The 23,498-nt window shown below is 36.1% G+C and overlaps 1 protein-coding gene across 2 annotated transcripts in view; it reads left to right on the forward strand.

Annotated features, from left to right (window-relative positions):
* Positions 1 to 23,498, forward strand: part of FRK (fyn related Src family tyrosine kinase) — a 162,805-nt gene that overhangs the window by 118,412 nt on the left and 20,895 nt on the right. For both annotated transcript variants that reach the window (XM_032274389.1, XM_032274388.1), the window contains exons 3-4: positions 22,134 to 22,297; positions 23,202 to 23,370. In XM_032274389.1, coding sequence (XP_032130280.1) covers positions 22,134 to 22,297; positions 23,202 to 23,370 — 333 coding nt within the window. The remainder of the gene's footprint in view (positions 1 to 22,133; positions 22,298 to 23,201; positions 23,371 to 23,498) is intronic.

The following is a 23,498-nucleotide window of genomic DNA, read 5'->3' on the forward strand; positions in this document are numbered from 1 at the left end:
TAGTGATGGAAGTCATGGAACAATCAGACAAGAAAATAAATAAATGTCATTTAAATTGGAAAAATAGAAGTCAAACTGTCTCTCTTCACTGATGACATGATCTTACACCTTGAAAACCTGAAAGATTTCTCCAAAAGACTCCTAGACTTGATAAACAACTTCAGTAAAATTTCTCGATGCATTTTTATACACAAACAGCACTCAACCTGAGAACCAATCAAGAATTAAATCTTATTTGCAATAGCCGCAACAAATGTAAAATATTTAGGAATACATTTAACCAAGAAGATGAAAAACCTCTACAAGGAGAACAAAACACTAATGAAAGAAACTATAGATGACACAAACAAATGGAAAAACAGCCCATGCTCATGGATAGGAAGAATAATATCATTAAATTGACTATACTGCCCAAAGCAATCTACAAATTTAATGTAGTTTCTATTAAATTACCATGTTTCACAGAATTAGAAAAAATATATAAAATTCACAGGGAACCATAAAAGAGCACAAATAGCCAAAGCAATCCTAAGCAAAAAGAACAAAGTTGGAGGCATCACCGTACCCAATTTCACACTATATTACAAGGCTATAATATGTACAACAGAATGGTAGTGGTACAAAAGTAGACACATGGATCAACAAAACAGAATAGAGAACTCAGGAATAAAGCCACATATCTACAACCAACTGATCTTCAACAAAAGTTGACAAATTCAACAATAAGAAAACGATACCCTATGCAATAAATAGTGCTGGGAAAATCGTGTAGCCATATGCAGATGGACCCTTATCTCTACATACAAAAATTAACCCAAGATGGATTAAAGACTTAAATGTGAGACTTGAGCCTATAAAAATCCTAGAAGAAAACCTAGGAAAAACTTTTTCAGACATTAGCCTAGGCAAATAATTTATAATTAAGATCTCAAAAGCAAATGCAACACAAACAAAAATGGACAAATGGGACTTAATTAAACTAAAGAGCTTCTGCACAGCAAAAGAAGCAATCAATGGAGTAAACAGGCAACCTACAAAATGGGAGAAAATATTTGCAAATTATGCATCCAACAAAGGACTAATATCCAGAATCTATAAGGAGCTCAAACCAATCAACAAGAAAATAAGAACTCCATTATAAAGTAAGCAGAGGACAGAAACAGACATTCCTCAAAAGACACAGAAGCAACCAACAAATATATGAAAAATTACTCAACATTACTAATCCTCAGAGACATGAAAATTAAAATTATAATGAGATACCATCCCACACCAGTCAGAATGGCTACTATTAAAATGTCAAGAAATAACAGATGTTGGTGAGGATGTGGAGAAAAGGGAACACTTGTGCACTGCTAGTGGGAATGTAAATTAGTACAAGTCCTATGGAAAACAATGTGGACATTTCTCAAAGAGCTAAAAATAGACCTACAATTTGACTGAGCAATCCTACTACTGGGTATTTACACAAAGTGAAAGAAATGGTTATACCAAAAAGACACTTGCACCTATGTGTTTATTTGCAGCAGTATTCACAATAGCAGGGAAATGTGGTATCAACACAAGTGTCAATCAATGGTTGATTGAATAAAGAAAATGTGGTATGTATATACCATGGAATACTATGCAGCCATAAGAAAGAATGAAATCATGTTTTCTGCAGCAACATGGATGGAACTGGAAGCCATTATTCTTAGTGAAATAACTCAGACAGAAAAGCAATTATCACAGGTTCTCACAAGTGAAAGTTAAACAATGGGTGCATGAACATAAAGATGGAAATAATAGACACTGGGGACTCAAGAAAGGGATAGGATGGGAAGGGGGTGAGGATTTAAAAATGTATTAAGTATAAAGCTTACTATTTGGGTGAGGTGTTTACTAGGAGCCCAAACTTCAACATTATGCAATATATCAGTGTAATAAACTTGCACATGTACCCCCTGAATCTAAAACAAAATAGATAAATAAAAGAATTGGGAACTGTTTTCTGTGATGCACTTTTGAACCATTTAGGAAATAAAATGGAGATCTGTAAATTGTTAGTCTGTTACCATCAGTATGCTTGAATAACTAACAAAGATACTGGATTGTATATATTATCAATGTGGTCATGATGAATCTGATATGGATAATATTTTTGGATAGCTGGAAAGTGCTAGAACTGAGATTGACTGGTCTCTCTGCTTCTCAAGCCTAGATATCATGTAAACATAATGATCTCAAACTGAAAAAAAAGAGGAATAATTTTAAAACTTGAACAGCAGAAGACAGAGGGAGGTGAAGAGATTTTTTTCCTCTTCTGTCTGAAGAAGATTTGAGAAGACCTGGTGCCAGGTTTTGGATTAAACAGTAAATTAAAGTCCTTTGGCTTTGGAGATGAAAGTCAGTTAGAAAGAGGGCATCCAGTTTTTCTTTCTTTCCAAGGGGCTTCAGAAATACAGTCCAGTTTTTATCTCAGGTAAATAACAACTAAATACATGTTTGCATCTTAAGGCTGCCTGATTCTTAAATCAAATAAGGTATATACATTTGTTATTCCAGGTGGCAAAAATATATTATTGAAAAAATAATGTGGAATTAAGCCCAACTCGTGTATTGCATATATGGCTCCTACAAACAGGGACATTGTAATGTTGAATGCTACTTTTCTCACCCTACTCTTAATTTACCTCTGTGGGCCACTGGAGGGCTTTCACTCAAACAAAACATGTGCCCCCTCTTGTGGCATGTCAGAAATAACATGCCATCATGTAGACATAACACAGAATGTTTTTGTTAACTTTGTTTTTAGTTTTTATGACCCATTAATTCGTTAAAAGAAGAATATCTGATTTTAGTTGCAAACGTGTTTACATTTTAAAAGTATTCCTAGTATTTATGCTATAAATGAAAAGACTTCCATATGGTAGGAGTTTTGCTTTATTAATGTCAAAAAATTAACCAAGGCTTAATTTTTCTTAATGGTTTAGGCATCTAGTTTTTATATGGTAATAGTTACACAAAATGTGTTGATGATATAAAAATGAATGAAATAAACGCAATCCAATTTAATAAGTTATTATTTCTAATGTTAAACCATGTATCTAAAATGATATATGCACATTAGCTGCTTTATACCTCTTTATCAGCATCCTGTCAATCATGAAGTCATTTCTAATGCATTTTAGAATTGTGCCATGCATTATATTATTAGGAAATTCAGCACAGGAACTTCAATCTGAGAAACAATTTTGTTGTCTTAAAAGCCTATGCATTGCAGGAATTTTATTTTCCTATTTGTTTCAGCAGAGCAGAGACTTTCTTTCAATCCCCTTTCTCTGCAGAGCTATCTCCTTACCACCTGCAGATGTTTGTACAAAAGGTTTTGTGAAAAGTAAAGTAAGTAGGAGGCACAAGCATAAAAGAAGGAAAAATAAGCAAAAATTATACTTTCATTTTTATGTAATTATAGTGAACAGCATTTTCTGTTTACTGTTGTATGTATAGTCCCAAACAAAGAGATGATCCAGGCCTTAAAAAACTTGTGATTCACTCACCAACCCATCCATTCATTCATCAAATATTTATTTAATGCCTACTAAGTATCAGTAAGTACTCAGAGGGCTAAATGGCAAGTGAGACAGTTCCTGCCTTGTGAAGCATATGCTCTAATTGGCAGTGGAAGAGAATTGCTAACTAAGTGAAGAGACACTCATATAGGAAATATATTATTTGTTGTGTTTTTATAAGATAAGCAAATGGTCAAAATCAATGAAAACAATTTTATGTCTATAATAATAATGGGATAGAGTAGAAATGAGGATTGCTTTCTTATGTCTTCAATTTGTAAGAAATCTGAAAGCAAAATTTTATGCTAAGATTATCTTGGTTGGAAGAATAAGGTTATCAGTGCTCCAAATAGATTCTCCCATGAAGAGTATTGCAGTTTATGATAATGAACTCTGCAGCCAGGGTACTTGGTTTTGAGTTCTTTCTATTACTAGAATTGTGGCTTTAGGTAAGTCACTTAGCCTCTCCATGCCTCAGATTCCTTTTCAGTAAAATGGAGAAAAAAAATGGTACCTACCTGTTGGTGGTGGTGTTTGGATTAAATGAGTTAATGCATGAAAAGTGCTTAGAACACAGCCTGGCACACAGCGAGCAAAATCAATATTTACTATTGTCATTAGCACTCAAGCCTGAGCAACAACGAGTCTTTACAGAGCTTGGCTCATGATCGTAGCTTGGAATGCACAGCATAGGAAGAGATTGAGATGATACGATGATTGCCTGTGGGAAGGAAGGAAGAAGATACTGGGTTTGTTCTTTTCTGTCTGAAATTTGTGATGTAGCTTCAACATTTTGTTTTGTTTGTTTTGATAATTTAATTTATAAAAAAATGAGAATTAGGCAAATGAATGGAGCTGTTATCAGGGGTAGAAAGGATGCCCGCAGAGCAGAATCCCAGTGTCAACACACATTACTCATGTGTAACCCACCACATTTCCTTGGATGTGCCTTGTCACAATGATGGGTCTCTAGAATTTTCAGATTTCATCTAAATGTATGTGGTTCAGTTTTCTCTTTTAGAAAGTAGAGATCATAATTTTTCTCCACCATGTTTGAAGGTTACGATAGCTTCATTTCTGGAAATCTTCTTGCTGGAATCTTAGAAGTAGACAACTTGAACTGGAGAGATCACCTCATTAAAACATTGTTTTCATAACTGAAGGAATTAAAGGCTAGAGTGTTACTCATCCGTGCTAATGTGACTACATATAAGCAGTTACTCTAACAGGACCTGTTGACATATTTAAACATTATTCAGAAGTCACACTGCTTTCTTTAAAATGTCTTGTATTAATCACTTTTGCCTGTAAACCTCAGTGGTTTACTCAAGCTATATGATGGCTGTTGGTTTGGTCGTGGTTTGACTGGGTTCTGTCTAAGGTAGACAGGCCTAGGGTAACCTCCATGAATCTTTCATTCTGGAGCTCAGGCTAAAGGAGATGCTGCTATGTGAGTCATGACTTTCTCATGGTGGAGATCAGATGACTAAGAAGAATGACACCAAATTATTTAAAGCTTCTGCTAAGACATACCGTTTGTCATGGTTGTCCCTACTCAGTTCACCAAAGCAAGTCATTTGGCCTCATCCTAAGTCAGTGGGATTGGGAAGAATGTTCCATCTAATTGAGAGTCATGGCAAAGGCAAGGAGACAATGAATAATTGACCCCATGTTTCACATAAATAGTCCCAGACATAAATATCTACACATATTAATGGTATAAAAGTAGCCTCAAATAACTGTTATCCCCCACCAAAAGACAACATCACTTCACTGAAAACTTGTCTACTATAAAATGTACGTGAAATATGATAAGCATTTGGCATTCTAATCATAATGATTTTGCTGCTTGTTGGGAGAAAAGTATTGATACTTTCCTCTTTATCTTTTTTCTTTATCTCAAAATCACTCCAGATTAGAAATCAGAAGCTATGGGCATTCACTGTGTGAGCCTCAGTTTCATCATCTATAAAATTGTTGCAGCATCAGTCCTGTGTACATTATTGGTTGATGAGAATGATATCTGCAGAGTGTTTGCTTTGTGATAGACGCTGTCCTGAACGTTTCTACATGTGATAGCATATTTATGTGAAGTAGGTACTATTATTGCCACCAATTTACAGTGGAAGAAACTGTGTCATGGAGTAGCTTGTCCAAGTTCACACAGCTAGAAAGTAAAGAATCTGAGGTTTATAGCTAGGCTATGTGACTCAGAACTTATATAGACATCCACCCCATAGTACAATAAAAAAGAGTATGTGAAAATTCTTTGCAAACTCGAATGAAGAAATATAAGATTGAGACCTCATTCATCATTCTTATAAAAAATAGACATTGTAGGATTTAAATATTTAAACGCATTGCTAAAAATTGTAGTTACAGTGTTTTGCCCTTACCCTGTCTCTATCTTTACCTTTATCCTAGTCCCTGAAAGGAAAAGTAGCCACCCAAAGAGAGCCCATGAAAGGGCTGGGATTAGTGAAATCATTTGTGTGGAGTTTTGGAAGCAAGTAACAGTAGTTACTATGCATGGAACGCTCATCCTGATTTAGGCATATTTATTATAACCTTCACCATGATCCTGCAGGTAGTATTCTTTTTGACTTTACAGATGAGAAAACTGAGTCTTAGAGAAGTTGAGTAAATTGATTTGCATGTAAGTAGCTGATCTCATTTCCAACCCAGCTCTCTCTGTGTGTGGACTCAGGCTCTTCCCCTCCATGCCTTCAAGTACAAGGCTCAAGGATGATATCATTATACCCGTCAGATGGCATTCCACCCACAAGGATGTGCTTATTGAAGCTTTCTTGAATTGTGATAGAAAAATGCTCTGTGAGATTCCAATGAAGATCTCTAAATTATCACTGAAGTGGCACAGTAAAACAATTTGTTTCAAAAAGTAAATCAAATTCATTCATTGGGCTTTAGTAAATTCACAACAGAAGTGGATACTGGCCATGTGAATCAAAGTCTAATTCAACAGCTATTGGAGATTTTTTTCCCCATCTTAGACTTTGTGTGAGTGGGAGCAGGGAAACAGGTATAGGATATTTCAGCTGAGATTTTAGGGAAAAAAAAGGAGGAATAAACATTAAAACTTATGGAACAGGCCATGTTCTTCTTGGGACTTCTGTAGATTCGTTGTTAGTGCATCCATTTGTTTATCAAACCTGTGCTGAGAACTCTTAATGAGCCAATAGGTTGCAGAGGATAGACATCAAACATTGGGGTTTCAGTCTCAGCTCCATCACTTAATAGTTGAGTGGTCTTGCACAAACTATTTAAACCCTCTCAGCTTCACTTTCCCATTTCAGGATTGATGTGAGAATTCACCGAGAGAATGTATGTGAAGGTCTTAGGACCATGTTTTACATACAATAAGAGCTCAATAAACATTAGTCATGATGATGATGATAATGATAATGCTGATTTGACAATTTCGTGTTACGTACTAGGATAATAAAGAAGACATGGTCTCTACAATCAAAGGGCTTAACGCCCAGTAGGAGAAGTGCAGGATAAATATATAAGCAACGATGTGGAATGAAATCAATAACAGAGGTAGATACACAATTGATACTGAGGACGAGGTGAGCCGCTCTGCTTGCTTATGCCAGGAGGCTTAAAAAAGGAGGAGATGCTTGATAAAGGAGGAGATGCTGGGACTTTAGAAACAAATTACTCTGTAATATGTAAATAGAATAATATTCTACTTTAACAGTTTGTAAAAATGCACAGAGATAGAAAACACCATAGTACATTCAGGGAGCAATAAATAAGCATTTAAACCTTGAGGATAAGATGCAGTGGAGAATTCTGCTACCGGGCCTACACTTTAGGCAGTGGAGAAACTCCTGAAGAGCTTTAAGGGGGACAGTAACAAGGTCAGATTTGCATTTTAGAAAGATGATGTTGGTGACTGTGGAAGATGGACAGTGAGGCTCGAGACATGGAAAACAGATTATGAGTTACTGAAACCCGCCAGGACAGATAAACAGCCAGGTGGTAATAGTGGTGAGGACGGATTGATAGAGTATAATGCCCTGTCAGAGGTAAGAAGGCGGGAAGAGAGGAATCCAGCTTTAATGTCTGGGTTTCAGAATGGCAGTCCCATTCGTTGAGAGAGAGGAGTAAAGATGAGGAGGAAACTTGGTGAATAAGATAATGTAAATTGAAATTTTGGCTTGTATCTGTAAGACTAAGGAAAATGGAGTCATGGTATTAGATGGAGAAAAATACTGTAAGAAAGTAAAGCGCAACCTAGTATTGCCCTTTAAGAGGTGTCAGTTGCAGAATAGACCTTATCCAAAGCAGTGTCATCATCTTGTTAAATAGTAGCTCCAAGATTACTTGCTTTTGGAGCTGTGAGCAGTGCCTTGTGATAGCTGCGTAAAAGTACTTGCTGGTTGACAATAGATGATGCATAGGGATTAAGAGTATGGGCTTCCGAGTTTAACTACTTGGTTTTGAGCCATAGCACTCATAGTTATCTGTTCTGTATCCTGGGACAAATTATTTGATCTCTTCATAAACTAGTTTTATGCACTGCAAAGTGGTGAAAATAATATTTATACCCCATAGGGTTGTTATGAGGATTAGATGAAATATTACATTAAAAAGCACTTAGCACAGTGCTTGCTTAGGTCACGTGTTCAATACAAATTCAACAGGGTATTTTTTTTTTTTTGAGATAGAGTCTCACTCTGTTGCCCAGGCTGGAGTGCAGTGGTGCAGTCTCAACTCAGTGCAACCTCCCCCTCCCATGTTCAAGTGATTTTTGTGCCTCAGTCTCTCTAGTAGCTGGGATTAGAGGTGCATGCCACCATATCTGGCTTATTTTTGTATTTTTAGTAGAGATGGGGTTTCACCATATTGGCTAGGCTGGTCTCAAACTCCTGACCTCAAGTTATCTGCCTGCTTCGGCCTCTGAAAGTGCTGGGATTACAGGGATGAACCACCCACCTGGCCTCAATATCTTTTAGTATTACTCATAAAGAATGCTATGTTTTGCACTGAAGTTGGAGCTGTTGGCCCACCTTTCACTGGAATGTGTACTTTGAGCTGTTTTCCTAGGAGTAGTGATGGCCAGGACTGAGTAATTCACAGTTGTTCACCTGGTGTCACTCCTGAATGAGTAAAGGTCATTATGAAGATTACTGACTAGCCTTCAAAGTTCAGGCTGCAACTAAGGGATGGTTTGTCTTTATGTGAAGTGTTTACTTGTACGTGATCTAACCTACATTTGCACCAAATGATGACAAATAAAACTAAATCTAAACAGAGTCCACCCTCTTTAATTGTATTAGACAGGGTTCTCTAGAGAAACAGAACCAATAAGTATATATGTATCAAAATTTATTATGGGAATTTGCTCACAAAATTGTGGAGGCTGAGAAGTCCCATGATCTGCCATCTACAAGGTGAAGACCCAGGAAGGGTAGCAATGGTGTAATTATTCAGTCAGAGGCTTCTGAAGGCCTGAGAACTTGCGGAGCCAATGGCGTGAGTCTTAGAATCCAAAGACTTGAGAACCTAGAGCTCTGAAGTTCAAGTGCAGGAAAAGATGGACGTCCAGGAAAGAGAGTGAAGTTGTCCATACAACCTTTTTTGTTATAATTCAGGCCCTCAGTGGATTGTAGGATGCTGACCCACATTGACGAGGGAAGATCTTCTTTACTAATTCAAATGTTAATCTCTTGTGAAGACATCTTCACAATACACCCAGAAATAATGTTTTGCCAGTTATCAAGGCATTTCTTAGCTCAGTCAAGTTGACACATAAAATTAACCTTTACAGTAACCTCGATCTAATACTTGTCTGAAATAAACAGCAGGAATATCTTATATCACAGATCCTCATTAAATCTGATGAAATTTCCAAGAAAAAGAGCTGTTTGTAGAAATGAGAATTAATAATTATCAAATTACCAATAGCTGTGCTGTATATGTAGAAGCAAGTTGAAAAATGAAAAGAGACAATAATCTGCTATGAAAATAAATTAGCTAATACAAAAACCACTCTTTTGTAATTCAAAAGGAGATAAAAATTGATTTCAAGGTATTTTAATTACCATTTATTACCTTTCTGTATGAATTTCATGTTTATTCTGTTCAACATGTCTACTAATTACTGAAATTGGGTGGGAAAAAAAAGAAGAGGAAATCAGTCCTGACATTTTCCCTTATTATGGGGAAGGCTTTTTGAGAGTTTTAGGAGGGTTTTGAGAGAGAAGGGAAAGTTTACTCATAAAGCTTTGGAACATGTGATATCCTACTGAGAAAATAATGTTATTACCTTTATTTCTTTGATGAACAAATAGAAAATTAGTGGTTAAGGGTTTCTATTGTTTTTACTATCACTCATATGGCCAGACTTAGATTTTCCAGCCCTGAAAGTAACTAACAGTATACTTCAGACCTCTAGACTTTGTTTTTCTCATCAGTAAAAGGAAAAAATAAATCATCTTTAAAATTTCTGATAGTTCATATTCTCTTTCTCCATTTCTTTTCATTAATAGAATAAGAGAATTTGTGAAGAATGTGTAGTCTGTTACTGTATTGTCTTTGCTGAGGAATGTCTCATAATTTGAAGCTTCAAACTTCCCATAAAAAAAATTCCAAAAAATTAGCCTGTTTTACTGTTGTGCAGTTCACTTCATTAGAAATTCTTTCTTATGTTTAGTAAGTGTGCCATGACATTTGATGATCTTTTCATTTGTGCGTGTATTTCCGTGTATCTCCAGAATGTTTTAAGTCAGCTTATAATGCTGAAACATAATATAAAATATAGCTAAACATAAAAAAGACAAAATCAATGACAAAGAACAGAGAAATAGATCATGCTGAGCCTCTAATAGAAGATAATTATCACAGTTTAGAAATCAGTTTAGCCAGCAGTTCTCAGGCAAATAAGGCAAAAAGGGAAACACATCGTGCTTCTCACTGTCTTATATATAAGAGGAGACACATTATAATTTTAAGCATTAAGTTCAAAGAAAAATGAGTTCATGAGGTGTTTATGTAAAGAATACCAGGTATTACACCAGACAGTGTCTTCAGCAAAATGTGCAGACATTGTCTTTAGGTTGTTAATTCTCATACTGCTTTTCTTAAAAAGCTGAAAGTATTATGTGTATGTTTTTATTTAAAGGCAGTATATCTTTATTACAGTTGGTTTGGAAAGCAGAAAGAGTAAAACACCCACAAATCTGCCAGTCTAACACAATTATTTTCGTGTTGGCAAATTTAATCATCTTTGCTCATATGCAATTATGGTTTCCACAAGGAACCTCAGCTGGATTCCTTTAGCAGAAAAGGGCTCTAGGACATGTGAGCTGCCAGATGTATCCTCATGTTTCTGTATGATATTCTCTTAATTTTGTATGCCACCACTTCACTTAATACATTTTACATATTTTTCTTGCTGCGAGATAATTTTTATAATTATATAATTTATAAAAATCTACTCTCAATTTTCAGATTCACTATAATGTAACCGTCATTTAATCATAGAAAATGCTGCAGTGCAATTTCTTGTGCAAATTGCTTTTCTTTTTCTCTGTGGTGAACTGTGTTGTAGTTTGCCATATAAATGCCTTTATTGAATTCCCTGTTGGAAACTGGTCCATATTAATGGACATTATAAGAGTCAGTTATTTGCAATGTATTGGTGTATTTACTATTAAGAATGTTAATGATGATATTGCTCATTGTATTTCCTGTGTTTTCTCTATGAGGACATATGTAAGAAATTTCTCATTTTAATATCAGAAATACAGTCACATATCACTTAACAACTAGAATATTGTCTAAGAAATGTGTCATTAGGTGAGTCCATTGTTGTGTGAACATCAGAAAGTGTACTTACAGAAACCTAGATGCTATAGCCTACTACACACCTAGACTCTATGGTATAGCTTACTGCTCCTAGGCTACAAACCTGTACAGCATGTCACTATACTGAATATTGCAGGCAACTGTAACACAATAGTATTTGTGTATTTATATCTAAACATATAAAAGAAACAGTAACAATATGGTTTAAAATATTAGAAATGGTACACCTGTGTAGGCTACTTACCATAAATGTAACTTGCAGGACAAGTTGCAGGACTCTGGGTGAGTCAGTGAGTGAGTGGTAAGTGAATGTGAAGGCCTGTGATGTTATTATACTTTATGATAAACATTGTACAATTAGACTACATTAAATTTATAAAATTATTTTTCTTTTTGCAATAGTAAATGAACTTTAGCTTACTATAACTTTTTGCATTATAAATTTTTTTAATTAAAAATATTTTGACTCTTTCGTGATAACAGCTTAAAACATGAACACATTGTACAGCTCTACAAAAATACTCTCTTTGTGTTGTTATAAGTGTTTTTTCTGTGTTAAAGTTATTCTGTTTTTTACTTTTTAAACTTTTTTTTTGTTAAAAACAAAGACACAAACATATACACAGCCCTTGGACAAGACAGGGTCGGGATCATCAATATCACTGTCTTCCCCTTCCACATCTTGTCCCACTGAAAGGTCTTTAGGGGCAATAACACCCATGGAGCTGTCATCTCCTATGATAACAATGCCTCCTTCTGGAATATCTTCTGAAGGATCTGCCTAAGGCTGTTTTACAGTTAAATATTTTTTATAAGTAGAGTGTACTTTCTGTTTTTTTGTTTGTTTTACGTGTATGGTTTTTATTGTTTGTATGTTTTGTTTTGTTTTGTTTTTGAGACAGAGTCTTACTCTGTTGCCTAGGCTAGAGTACAATGGCGTGATCATGGCTCACTGCAGCGTCAACCTCCCTGGACTCAGATGATTCTTCCACTTCAGCTTCCTGAGTAGCTGGGACTACAGGCATGCACCAGCACACCCAGATAATTTTGTTCATTTTTTGTCAAGACAAGGTCTCCCAGGCTGGTAGAGTACACTCTCAAATAATAACAAAAAGTATAGTATAGAAAATATATACATTAACCAGTAACACAGTGGTTAATTACCATTATTGTATATTGTGTACTATACACAATTATATGTGTTATACTTTTATATGGCAGGCAGCAAAGTAGGATAATTTACACCAGCAGCACCACAAACACGTAATAATGCATTGTGGGCACTGGAAAGGCATAGTGCCAAATCTGGCCCACATTGCTTGAACATGGATTGGCATCTGAAGATATCTATGTAAAGCATACTAGCCAAGTTCCTGGAGTCATCGCTCTTTTCTTTGCCTTTTGTCTTATTTCCTTCATCTACTTATTTTAAATTTTATTATATTTTGAGGTATTTTATAATTTATGCAAGCCTTCAAATGTTTTTAGAACAAGGGATAGAACTAAATAAATGCATATAAATATTTAGATTATTTCCTTAGATTAAGCTTTGAAAAGCATATACACTGAGTCTCATGTCTCATTATGTCTTTAACCAGTGAAAGATTTTCTGTAGGAAATTGAGATAATATAATCCCAATATGTTAATCCCTGGTGATTTATTGCAGATATAATACCAAGTGAGGAGTTAAGAGTCCTGAGAGGAATAAAGAGTCAAGTTATTTCTTTGAGCATTTCTCTGCAATATCAGATGCTGCAAATGCTGTTTTCATGGGAAATTGTACTTTTCATGGGAAATTGTAATTTTCAATTAGTTGACAAAATATTCAATGTTACGATTATATATTGTTAATTAAAGAGGTACTCATCTGCTTTATATACCAGATATATAAGCAATAAAATTGACATTCTGTACTGAACACTTAATTGCCAACTTTGATAAGGAGTTGGCTTATTTCCATAAGGGGTTGGACTATTAGGGTCTTGAGAATAAGATTAATTTTTCTCAAAAATGTGATCAGTATTTGAACCAATATATGGTTCAGGCTCACAATTTCTATGCTATGCCATATGGAAGAGATAGTTAATTTTTGCCTACAAGAGTTGTTGATTGTTGCCTTTAACTATAAAGTAACCTCAGCTGGGCTTCTTGACCAGTAACAACCCTGAAAGACCCTAGGACCTGGGAGCTATCAGATGTATCCTCAAACAGCTTTTTTGGTGAGCTTTCTTGAGTTAACTAATATTGACACTTTCTTAATGGATCATCATCTAATTCAATCCACAGTTTAACAATAAAATTTACTGACCAGTGTCCACAGCACACTGAATTTTTCTGGTTGGGAGCCAAGTGTCCTTTGAGACCCACAGGATTAGTTGTATGCATAAAATGAATCAGCTCTGTTTGTTCTCTTTAGTCATATTGGATACTTTTCCCCAGGAAAGGAGAGAATAACTCTTCTACATGATGCTACCTTAATAATTTAGACAGATGTACTTTCTTCTCTCAAAACAAGTCATGCTGGAATCCTACTCTTTGCTGTAGAATAGAATTCAGTGTAAAATGAGCATGTGTCTTGAATTGTGTTTTAATGGGAGATACCACATAACAACTCAATTAATGTTATTCACTTGTTGGTGTAGAGCTATCTTAGTATGAATTCTGAGACAGTGGTATAGGTAGAATCATCATGGTTGTCTTTGTAATGGTTTCGAAAAGTATAAACAAATCTTCTAAAAACAAACCAAATAAACAGGAGTTTACAAATTCAGGAGTTCTTGAACACAGAATTAATGGCAATTTCTTAGTTTAATATGCTTGTTGGCCACTATGTTAAGCTGCCATTGCTGTGTAAGCAGTAGAAAATGTTACTTTGGAACTGCTTCTCTTTTGTTGACAATGCTATTTGACAATACTGATATTGCAATGCAGTATTCACACATTGTACATTAGAAATATCTGTCATCCTTTGTGAACAATGACACTCAAAGTATCCCTGTGGGAGTATAGAGATAAGATCATTATTCTCATTTTCTAGATAAGGAAACTGAAATGAAATTCCTTGCCTAAGGTCAAAGAACAAATCACTGGAAAAATAAGATTAGGTCAGTGAGTTCTTGATTTTCATTCCTTTGCTCAATCAACAAAGTCATATTGTTTTACTCAGTATTGGAAGAGATTATTATCAGTCAGTAGGAATAAGGGTATGCCCAGATGATTCCAGAAGACCAGCTGAAAAATGAAAATCTGCACAATCAACCATTTGTTTATCTATAAAACACCAAACTACTTGTTATACCGCTATTGTTCACTGAGCTGATTCGATGTCTTTGTGTCTTGCAGACGCAGCCTCTGACTTTGTGTTATATTCCAAAGTTAGTTTCTGGAATTTCTGCTTTTTAAAAATCTAACTTTGGAATATTTTGGATTTCATAATTGTTTAATATGTTATGAATAATGTGTTACCAGTGTGGTAGAGTTGGGGCAGAGTTCTTTGAAAGTGCTTTATGAAAAAATCTCACAGCATTCCTTTATATAGTGGCAGAGAAACCCTTTCTACCTCAAAAGCTCCAAGGTGAGAATTACTTAAGATTTGTGAAAGGACTGCAAAATAAGACCTTACCATTAGAAGAAAACTGGGCTTCTATATCTGTCACCAACTATATATTATATAAATGCATTTGGGTTTGGCAAATAAGACAGAAATCATCAGACCCTATCTAGAGCACATATATCCTGTCCCAAATCAATTACTCTGGATGTGAAGTTTGCCAGATAATCAGGTGACTTGTGGTACAGTCCATATAGAAGTTAACGTGCAGAATAGCTGATTTCTTTCAACATGCAACCAACATTTATTGTACTCCTCATACATACTTACCTGCATCTCCTCAATACATCCCAATTCTTCTGCATGTTCTGCTAGATTAATCAGTTGACAGGTGAAACATTTCTCCCTAGGTCAAATAGCATAAATGAGAGTAAAGATGTAAACTCAAGATATTTGATCTTTTAGCTCAGTTCAGTGATAATGCCAGCAACTTTACTGATGGATGACTGTGGTTTACTTTAGTTAACCTTATATATGTTTTGCAGCTAAACTGCTAAAATGCTTAACCAGTGTGAACTCATAGTGTTTCACAAAAAGAGCAGCACAGCATTCACTTATTGTCTATAGGAATTGGAATAAATTTGGCTCAGTAATAAAGGTCACAAGCCAGAAAAGGAATAGAAAATTTATTTCTCTCTCGTTCTGAGACATCTGAATTCAACTTTCATTAAGAACGACAATTTGCGAGTGTATGAACTCACCACTAACAGATGAAAATACTTTTAAAAAACTGTGCATTTTGTATTTGATTATTTATGAATATATGCAATATTAAAAGTGCCTTCATCCTGACTATAATGTATTGAATTTCCCTGATGTAGCTTTTGCAGTCTTATTTTTAAACAATACATATATTCCAGTTTTGTTCAGATTGAAAACTTGAATGAACCACATATAAATACTCATGATGACAGAGATGAAAAAAATATTTCTACATTATATTTTAAAAATCAAGAAATTAGATATTGACTTAAGTGACTATTCTCTAGTAGTGTTTATATCCTCAGGTTGGTTTTTTGCCATTTTAAAATAAGATTCCAGGGAAGTCTTGTCAGTTCCAAACATATTTCTGTAATTAACTATTTAAATTTCAGCAGACATCTCAGAAATTTATATTTCACTTAAAAGCAAAGGGTTAGTGAAATCATTCATTCATTCATTCATTTAGTAGATGTTTCTGTTAGTGGTTACTCCATGCCAAGCTCTTAAATATTTATTGGATGAAGACAATAGAGCCTCTGTCCTCACAGAAATAATTCTACTGTGATAAATACCATCACAATTAAACAGGTTTATGTGACAGAAAGGAGGAGCTCAGGTGGATAGAGAAGGCTGACTCTGGGGATTTAAATTGAGAGGCAAGGAGGGGCCAGCTTCCAGAAGATTCATAGGAGAAGCATTCAAGTGGGGTTCATAAGCTCTAAGAATTACTAAAGTTTTATGAAAGGACTACACAAAGAGATCAGAATTCTGGGAGAGAAAGCAGTCATCATTGGAAATCTTTGAATGCTAAGGTGGAAACATTTGGAAATTTTGAGATTTTTTAAAAGCCTACTTTTTAATTTTAATAATAAAGAAATCAAGGCCCATGAGACTGACATATTTTTGTTTATAGACTAATTAAATTGTAACCTGGGTCTCCCATTTCCAGTCTGTTGCTTTTTTTCTGTTAAACAAAATACCTCTCGTTGTGCTTGAAAACTCTAGGTGCTATTGCCAAGTATTGGGTTTTACAGTTGAGAATTTAAATCTGCATCATAAAGATCTGGCAAACATTTATTTAGGCTTTCTTTATATAATCAATAGCAATCGCCAAAGCCATTTTTATCACTGTGATTTGCATCCCTTATTAAGAAAATCACAAAGCGCACTTTTAACTCATCTGCCATCTATTGACTTTAGTCTCTAGCTTGGAGACTACCAGATCTTTTGTGGTGCACTATGAAGGAATTTGTAAGTTTGTGTCTAATTGTCACGTAGTCCATTTCAATTTGGAACTAGTAGATGGTTCATCTTATTTATAAAAGGGGAATTCTTTTTATTGCTTCCCATCATTTCCAATTACAGACCTATTGGCTTGCTAGACATCTCAGCTTTAATTTATGGACTTTTGTTTTTGATAGATGTCAAGGCTTGAACATTTAGGCCAAGAATTTATATAAATAGCAAGTATATTATATATCTACATATCCTTTTACTTATATTTTTATAACTTTGTGGATAAATGAATTGAGACTAACATGATATTGTTTATAGCTGTCTTTGACTTTTTGTTGGCTTTTTTTTTTTTTTTTTTTTGAGACAGAGTCTTACTCTGTTGCCCAGGCTGGAGTGCAGTGGCATGATCTTGGTTCACTGAAACCTCTGCTTCCCTGGTTCAATGATTCTCCTGCCTTAGCCTTCTGAGTAGATCAGATTACAGGCACGTGCCACCATACCTGGCTAATTTTTTGTATTTGTAGTAGAGATGGGGTTTCGCCATGTTGGCCAGGCTGGTCTTAAACTCCTGTCCTGTGATCTACCTGCCTCAGCTTCCCAAAGTGTTGGGATTACAGGCATGAGCCACCCTGCCTAGCCCTTTGTTGGCTTTTTAATCCATATACAGGAATTTATTATGAGATAAGCTCCGTAACCTAATAAAAGTCCTCTATTTGATAGTGATTATATAGGGCAATTAACACTGGTCCAAGAGTCATAACCAGTGGGAATGCTAACTTGACAAATCAGAGTACAAGGATATATTCCAGAAACACAAAAAAGTTTAAGAAAATGATTTTGCTCTTGAAGGAGCTAAACGTATTCTTGCCTTTTGTATTTTAATGTAAGGGAAAACATTAACATGGTTGAATAATATCATTGCTGAAAGTAGAACATTATCCTGAACACAGATGACATAACATTGTTGTCATAAACTGGAGGTGTGCCTTATCAGACATTTGGATCTGCTATATGAAATCTGCTGGTTATAGAGCATCTTAGAGTCACAAGGCTTCAAGTTGAATCTTGGCAGTGCCACCTACTCTCTTTTTATGAGTAATAAAATGGACCCAATAAACTACCTTATATAACTGTTACAAGATTACAACAAAATAATGTAAAATAATACTTAGCATAGTGTTTGGGTCAATAAATGTGAATATAACAATGTTAAAATTGAGTTTTTGGTTGAGGTTATTAAGACACAGTAGAAGTACAATTTCAAAGTCAGATCTCCATACTCAGAGTTGCCAAAGGAATTGGTCAAAGATAGGTATGGCTGCTCTTGGATCTCTCAGCTTGTTAATGATTTAGAAAGAATACAAGGAGTGCAATGGAGGAAGAATTTCCTGATGGCATTTTGCTGTTGAAGAAAGCTGTTGGCACACTATGGGACCCCCTTTATTCTTGGGTTGATGAAGGGGACCCCAAACCTCGTGAAAGGGTGCTTCAGGAAGGCCACTCTGAGAGCTAACTCTCCACCCTGTACAGTTGGGAAGGTAGAACACAGGTGCCTGACTCAGGTTGAGGAGGCTAAAGCATCATGTGGAAGTAGGAAAGAGATGCCTTGGGGCACCAGCCTCTCTCTCCTCCAGGTAATTAATTGCCAAGGAAAGGGATGTGTAAATATTATCTCGGGACCGTAAGTGGGTCTCCTAATGAGCAAAAGTGCCATGGCACTGCAGATGGACAGTCTGGAGGAGTTTTGGGTTTTGCCCAAGAAAGCTTCTGCTGGAGGGTAAGAGGAGACCTATACGGGAGAAAGTGGTGGGCGAATTGCTCAGGAAACAGAAGCTGAGAGGTGATTGGGTGCAGGCATCCTAGAAATTCCTGCATCTTAGCAACTGCCGTGAGAGTTTCTTTAGAGATGGAGAAGCCCCAAAAGGCCTGCATGAGTGTCCCAGAGAGAAGTCAGCATGAGTTTCTGCCAGCAGGCTTGGAGTGGGAATTCAACTGAGTATGGCCTTCTCATCCTTTACTTCCTCTTTTCTCTGCTTTTACCCTGGATGCTTAGAACCCAGCTGGCAAGGGAAAGTAGGGGATCAGCTATAGCAGAGAAACAGAGAGGAAGCCACCCGTATTATGTTTCCATTGCTGCCTTTTGGCTTGATGTGGGCCTGAGCTAGGGAAGGGAGAAGATTTGACATCTGATCACATAGCAGTAGAGTGTTTTGGTTAATGTCTGGGACTGGGCATTCTAAGCTTGAACTGAGACAGTGTTAGTGATTTAAAGTGGAAGTATGACTGTCTAATACCGAAAAATGGGCAGAAAAACTTTGCTGGACCTTTCATCTAGGGACAGGGAGGATTATTCTCAGAGTCTAAATTAAAGACCATTGGGAAGAACATGAAAGGTGTATGCTTTAATTATTAGTTGTGCTTGTCTGTTGCATTGGTTACATTATTGTGGTTGCTGCTGTGTTAAAAAGGTTACCTTCAAATTTAAGGTTGTACACCTAAGGTCTTGATTTTTGTTTGATATTTCCCTGCATTTTTCTTGCTTACAGCAAATAGTCCTATTCTGCAAGTCAACTCAGTTATTTAGAAGGGCATTTTGTAGCCAGGTTTCTCACAGTGCTTACTAGAAAACTTATTTGCTTGAAGTTAATATTCTACATGTATGTTACTGAGAATTTTTATATCCAAGGTGAAAATTAGGTAACATTTACTTTAATAACGCTCTATACTGAAATAATACAGCATTAACCTTAATGTAGCAGTTTGGAGACTCGATGTCCCGTTTGTTCATAAACAGAAGCAAATAACCAATTTTTAAAAGTATTCTTTTAAATTGAAGTGTGATACATACAATAAAAGTATATAATTTGTAAGAGTTCAGTTTGGTGAATACAAAGTATATAAACTCAGGTAACCAGCACCAAGTTAAGAAGCAGAATAAGGCTAACACCCCAGTCACTGACTCCTCATATCAATAGTTTTGCCTGTTTTTAAGATTTTTGTTTGTTTGTTTTTTGAGACAGTGTCTCATTCTGTTGCCCAGGCTGAACTGGAGTGCAGTGGCACAATCAATCATAACTCACTGCAGCCTTGACTTTCTGGGCTGAAGTGATCCTCTTGCCTCAGCCTGCCAAGTAGCTGTGACTACAGGCATGTGCCACCAACGCTGGCTAATTTTTAAAAATTATTATTATTATTGTTATTTTTTGTTGAGACAGGGTCTGCTGCTGTTGCCTAGACTGGCCTCAAACTCCTGGCCTCAAGTAATTTTCCCATCTCAACCTCCCAAAATGCTGTGACTGAAGGTGTGAGCCACCACACCCAACCTTGTTTTTTAATAATGAGACTATATATTTGAGTTTGTGAGATTCACTCACACCATTGTGTGTAGCTGTGGTTTTTGTTTATTTACAAATCTGTATTCCACTAGATGACAATTTTTTAGTTAATTCCGTTGTTTATTATTTGATAGACATTTGGATAGTTCTATTTATTGGTTGATGAACATTTGGATTGTTTCCAGGTTTAGACCCTTAAAATCAGGCAAATAAAAACATTCTTAAACACATATTTTGGTGAATATATTGATTTTATGCTTAGGAGTAGAATTACTGTATTACATGTGTGACTGTGTTCAACTCTAGTAGATAAGGAAAAACAGTTTTCCAAAGTGGTGCTAAAACTACTCTTCCGTCAACTATGTGTGGGAAGTCACTCCATTTCCTTGTTAATACTTGTTAAAACTGCCTTTTTTCATTTTAAGCCTTTTGGGTGTTGCCAATTCCTTTTTTTGAAAAAAAAAAAATTGTCCTAGCTCTTGGCATGCCCTCAGTAAACCTCCATATGGGGATTGGGATGTCTTATTTCCTTTCATAAGGGCCTTGCACCAGCCTGACTAATCATTGAAGCATAAAATTTTATATTTAGCAAGGAATGCAGAATAGCATTATAGTGGTAAATGCTACCCAATACTTACCAATAACTTTGTTAAGTGAAAACATAGGTATAAAGTACATTAATCAATATTTTGAATGTAAGTACAGAAATCTGTATTCAAAATAGTTTAACCAAGAAGGTAATTAATTGACTCTTGTAGCTGAAAAGCCAGGCTTGGCTGGCTCTTGGGATTAAGCTTCACTTTCCAAATCAAGACTGCTTCCCAGTGGGCTGCTTCTTTTCTCAGGAAGCTTGCTTCCTGCCTAGAGGCCAGGATTCTGCCAATAGCTCCAAACTCCCATCAGTAAACCAAAACCAAAACAACAGCCACAGTAACAAAACTCTTTCTGTCTTCCTGGAACTTCCTAACTCAAATCCTGGAATTGGGGGTCTTTGGCTCTTATTGCACTGATTCTGTCTTCTTCAGCTCCAGGTAGCTACCAGGTCCCTCTGGACCACATGTTTTTAGAAAAGCAAAAATTCCTGAGGAAAATTGGGGGGGCTGTTAACAGAAGAAGGGCCAGTGGGAGGTGGGTGGCAAGAGTAACAAAATATCCACTGCAAGCCAAACTAGGTAAAAGTGATTCAGTCTAGTTATTCCTGTAGATACTATAGGACTTACTCTTGGAGTGAGCAATACTGCTGGAATGTGTCATATGTGGACTGAATCAGTTTAAACTCTGTGGAATTGATTCTCTTGAACTGTGTTAGGACATTCTGTTACCAACCTGCATTGAGGTACAGTATAATGAACAGTCCTGTGGAATTCCATGCATTATTATAAGGTGGTATTGAGCATACTGTTTATTTCCATCACCACATTGTAGGATTTCATGGGAGAAGTTTCTCCCTGGTCTCTGCACCAGGAAGAGTTGAACTATTCCTAAAAACCTTTCATGATTTTATCTTATGGACATTGTGAATCCCCAAATGGTAAGATTTTCTTCTCTGCATTGCTGGAGTGATAGAGTCAATTTTATGGCTTGTTTTAATCACATATATTAGACTTCGAATCATGGATTCTTTTAGTGCTAGCCTCACCCCTTTGTTTTTACATTTCCTTCAGTATTATTTCCCAATTCTCACACCCGCTCTTTTGTTCTGTATTGTTTGTAAACTTTCTTAAGTCTTCTGACACGAAGTTGAGAAATACGTAGAATTTTATATAGATTTCATTTTATGCATTGAAAATGTCACCACAAAGTAAATAAATCTGCTTGGCTTTAGCAAGAAGCTTATTAACAGGAATTATTTTGGGTCCCAGTTTTAGATGGAGGAGTTGTAAAACACTACAGAATTAAAAGACTGGATGAAGGGGGCTTTTTTCTCACCCGGAGAAGAACCTTTTCAACACTGAACGAGTTTGTGAGCCACTACACCAAGACAAGTGATGGCCTGTGTGTCAAGCTGGGGAAACCATGCTTAAAGGTGAAAATGCTTTCAAGCTGTGTTTGTTTATTGAAGTTAATTTTTTTCCTCCAGATATCTGAGTATTTGTCAGATATCTAGAGGAAAAAAGGAAGCAACCCCACTGGGCTGCTTCTCTTCATGCGGTGGCTAATAAAATGACAATTTTATTACCTGAGGGCAGGTATAGACAAACCATGGCCCATGAGCTCACACTGACCTATGCTTGTTTTTAGAAATAAGTTTTATTTGCACAGATGCTCATTCATAGACGAGCTTTCTTTGGATTCTTTTGTGCCATAACAGCAGAGTTTACAAGCTGCAACAGAGACCATGGGGCAGGTGGTAAACTAGACTATGAGTTCTAGGAGGGCAGGGGTCTTGCTTGTTTTGTTTATAGAAAAGTACCTAGTTAATGCTTAAAACAATTTTACTTACTAAATGAATGAGTAAATAAATTAATGAACAAATAAAGAAATGATAAAATGAGTTTGAAATATATAAAACATTTAATTATGCAAAAAGAGATGATACGTATAATATATACTATAGCCAAAGGGTTTGGGAAGGATTTGTGGGTGAGATGGAACTTCAACTGGGCCTTGAAACTGAGAGGATTTAGCTAGGCAGAGGGGTAGAGAGAAGTCATTCCAGACTTGAGTGAGGATGGCGTTAGGTATGGGATCACACAGATGGACAACGAGGTGCCTGACTTCCCAAGTTGTGGAAGATCAATTTGAAGAGCTAACAATGCAGATTCTCCCACCATTGTTTTTTGGTTTTGAAGTAATTAGAAGACTGTTTACAATGTTGTGTTTTAAAAAATGTTTTCTTTAAAAGTACCTAAACCATTATGTTCAACAAAATAATATTAAATCTACATTTTTTCTAAATTAACAATTGTTCTTATTATTCTGTGAAACAGATCCAGGTCCCAGCTCCATTTGATTTGTCTTACAAAACTGTGGACCAGTGGGAGATAGACCGCAACTCCATACAGCTTCTGAAGCGATTGGGATCTGGTCAGTTTGGTGAAGTATGGGAAGGTCTGTGGAACAATACCACTCCAGTGGCAGTGAAGACATTAAAACCAGGTGCGAGAATAATAAAGGTTAAATGGCATATGCTGATTTTTATGAGCTCAGTTTAACACTGTAAATGCCTAAAAGGTCATGGGGTGGCTAATGCTAGCAGCAAGCAGGTGTTGTGCTCAGTCTCTCTA

This window comes from Sapajus apella, unplaced genomic scaffold, assembly GCF_009761245.1.
Source record: "Sapajus apella isolate SASKATOON/1434 unplaced genomic scaffold, GSC_monkey_1.0 scaffold6, whole genome shotgun sequence".
In the NCBI taxonomy this organism is placed as follows: domain Eukaryota; kingdom Metazoa; phylum Chordata; class Mammalia; order Primates; family Cebidae; genus Sapajus; species Sapajus apella.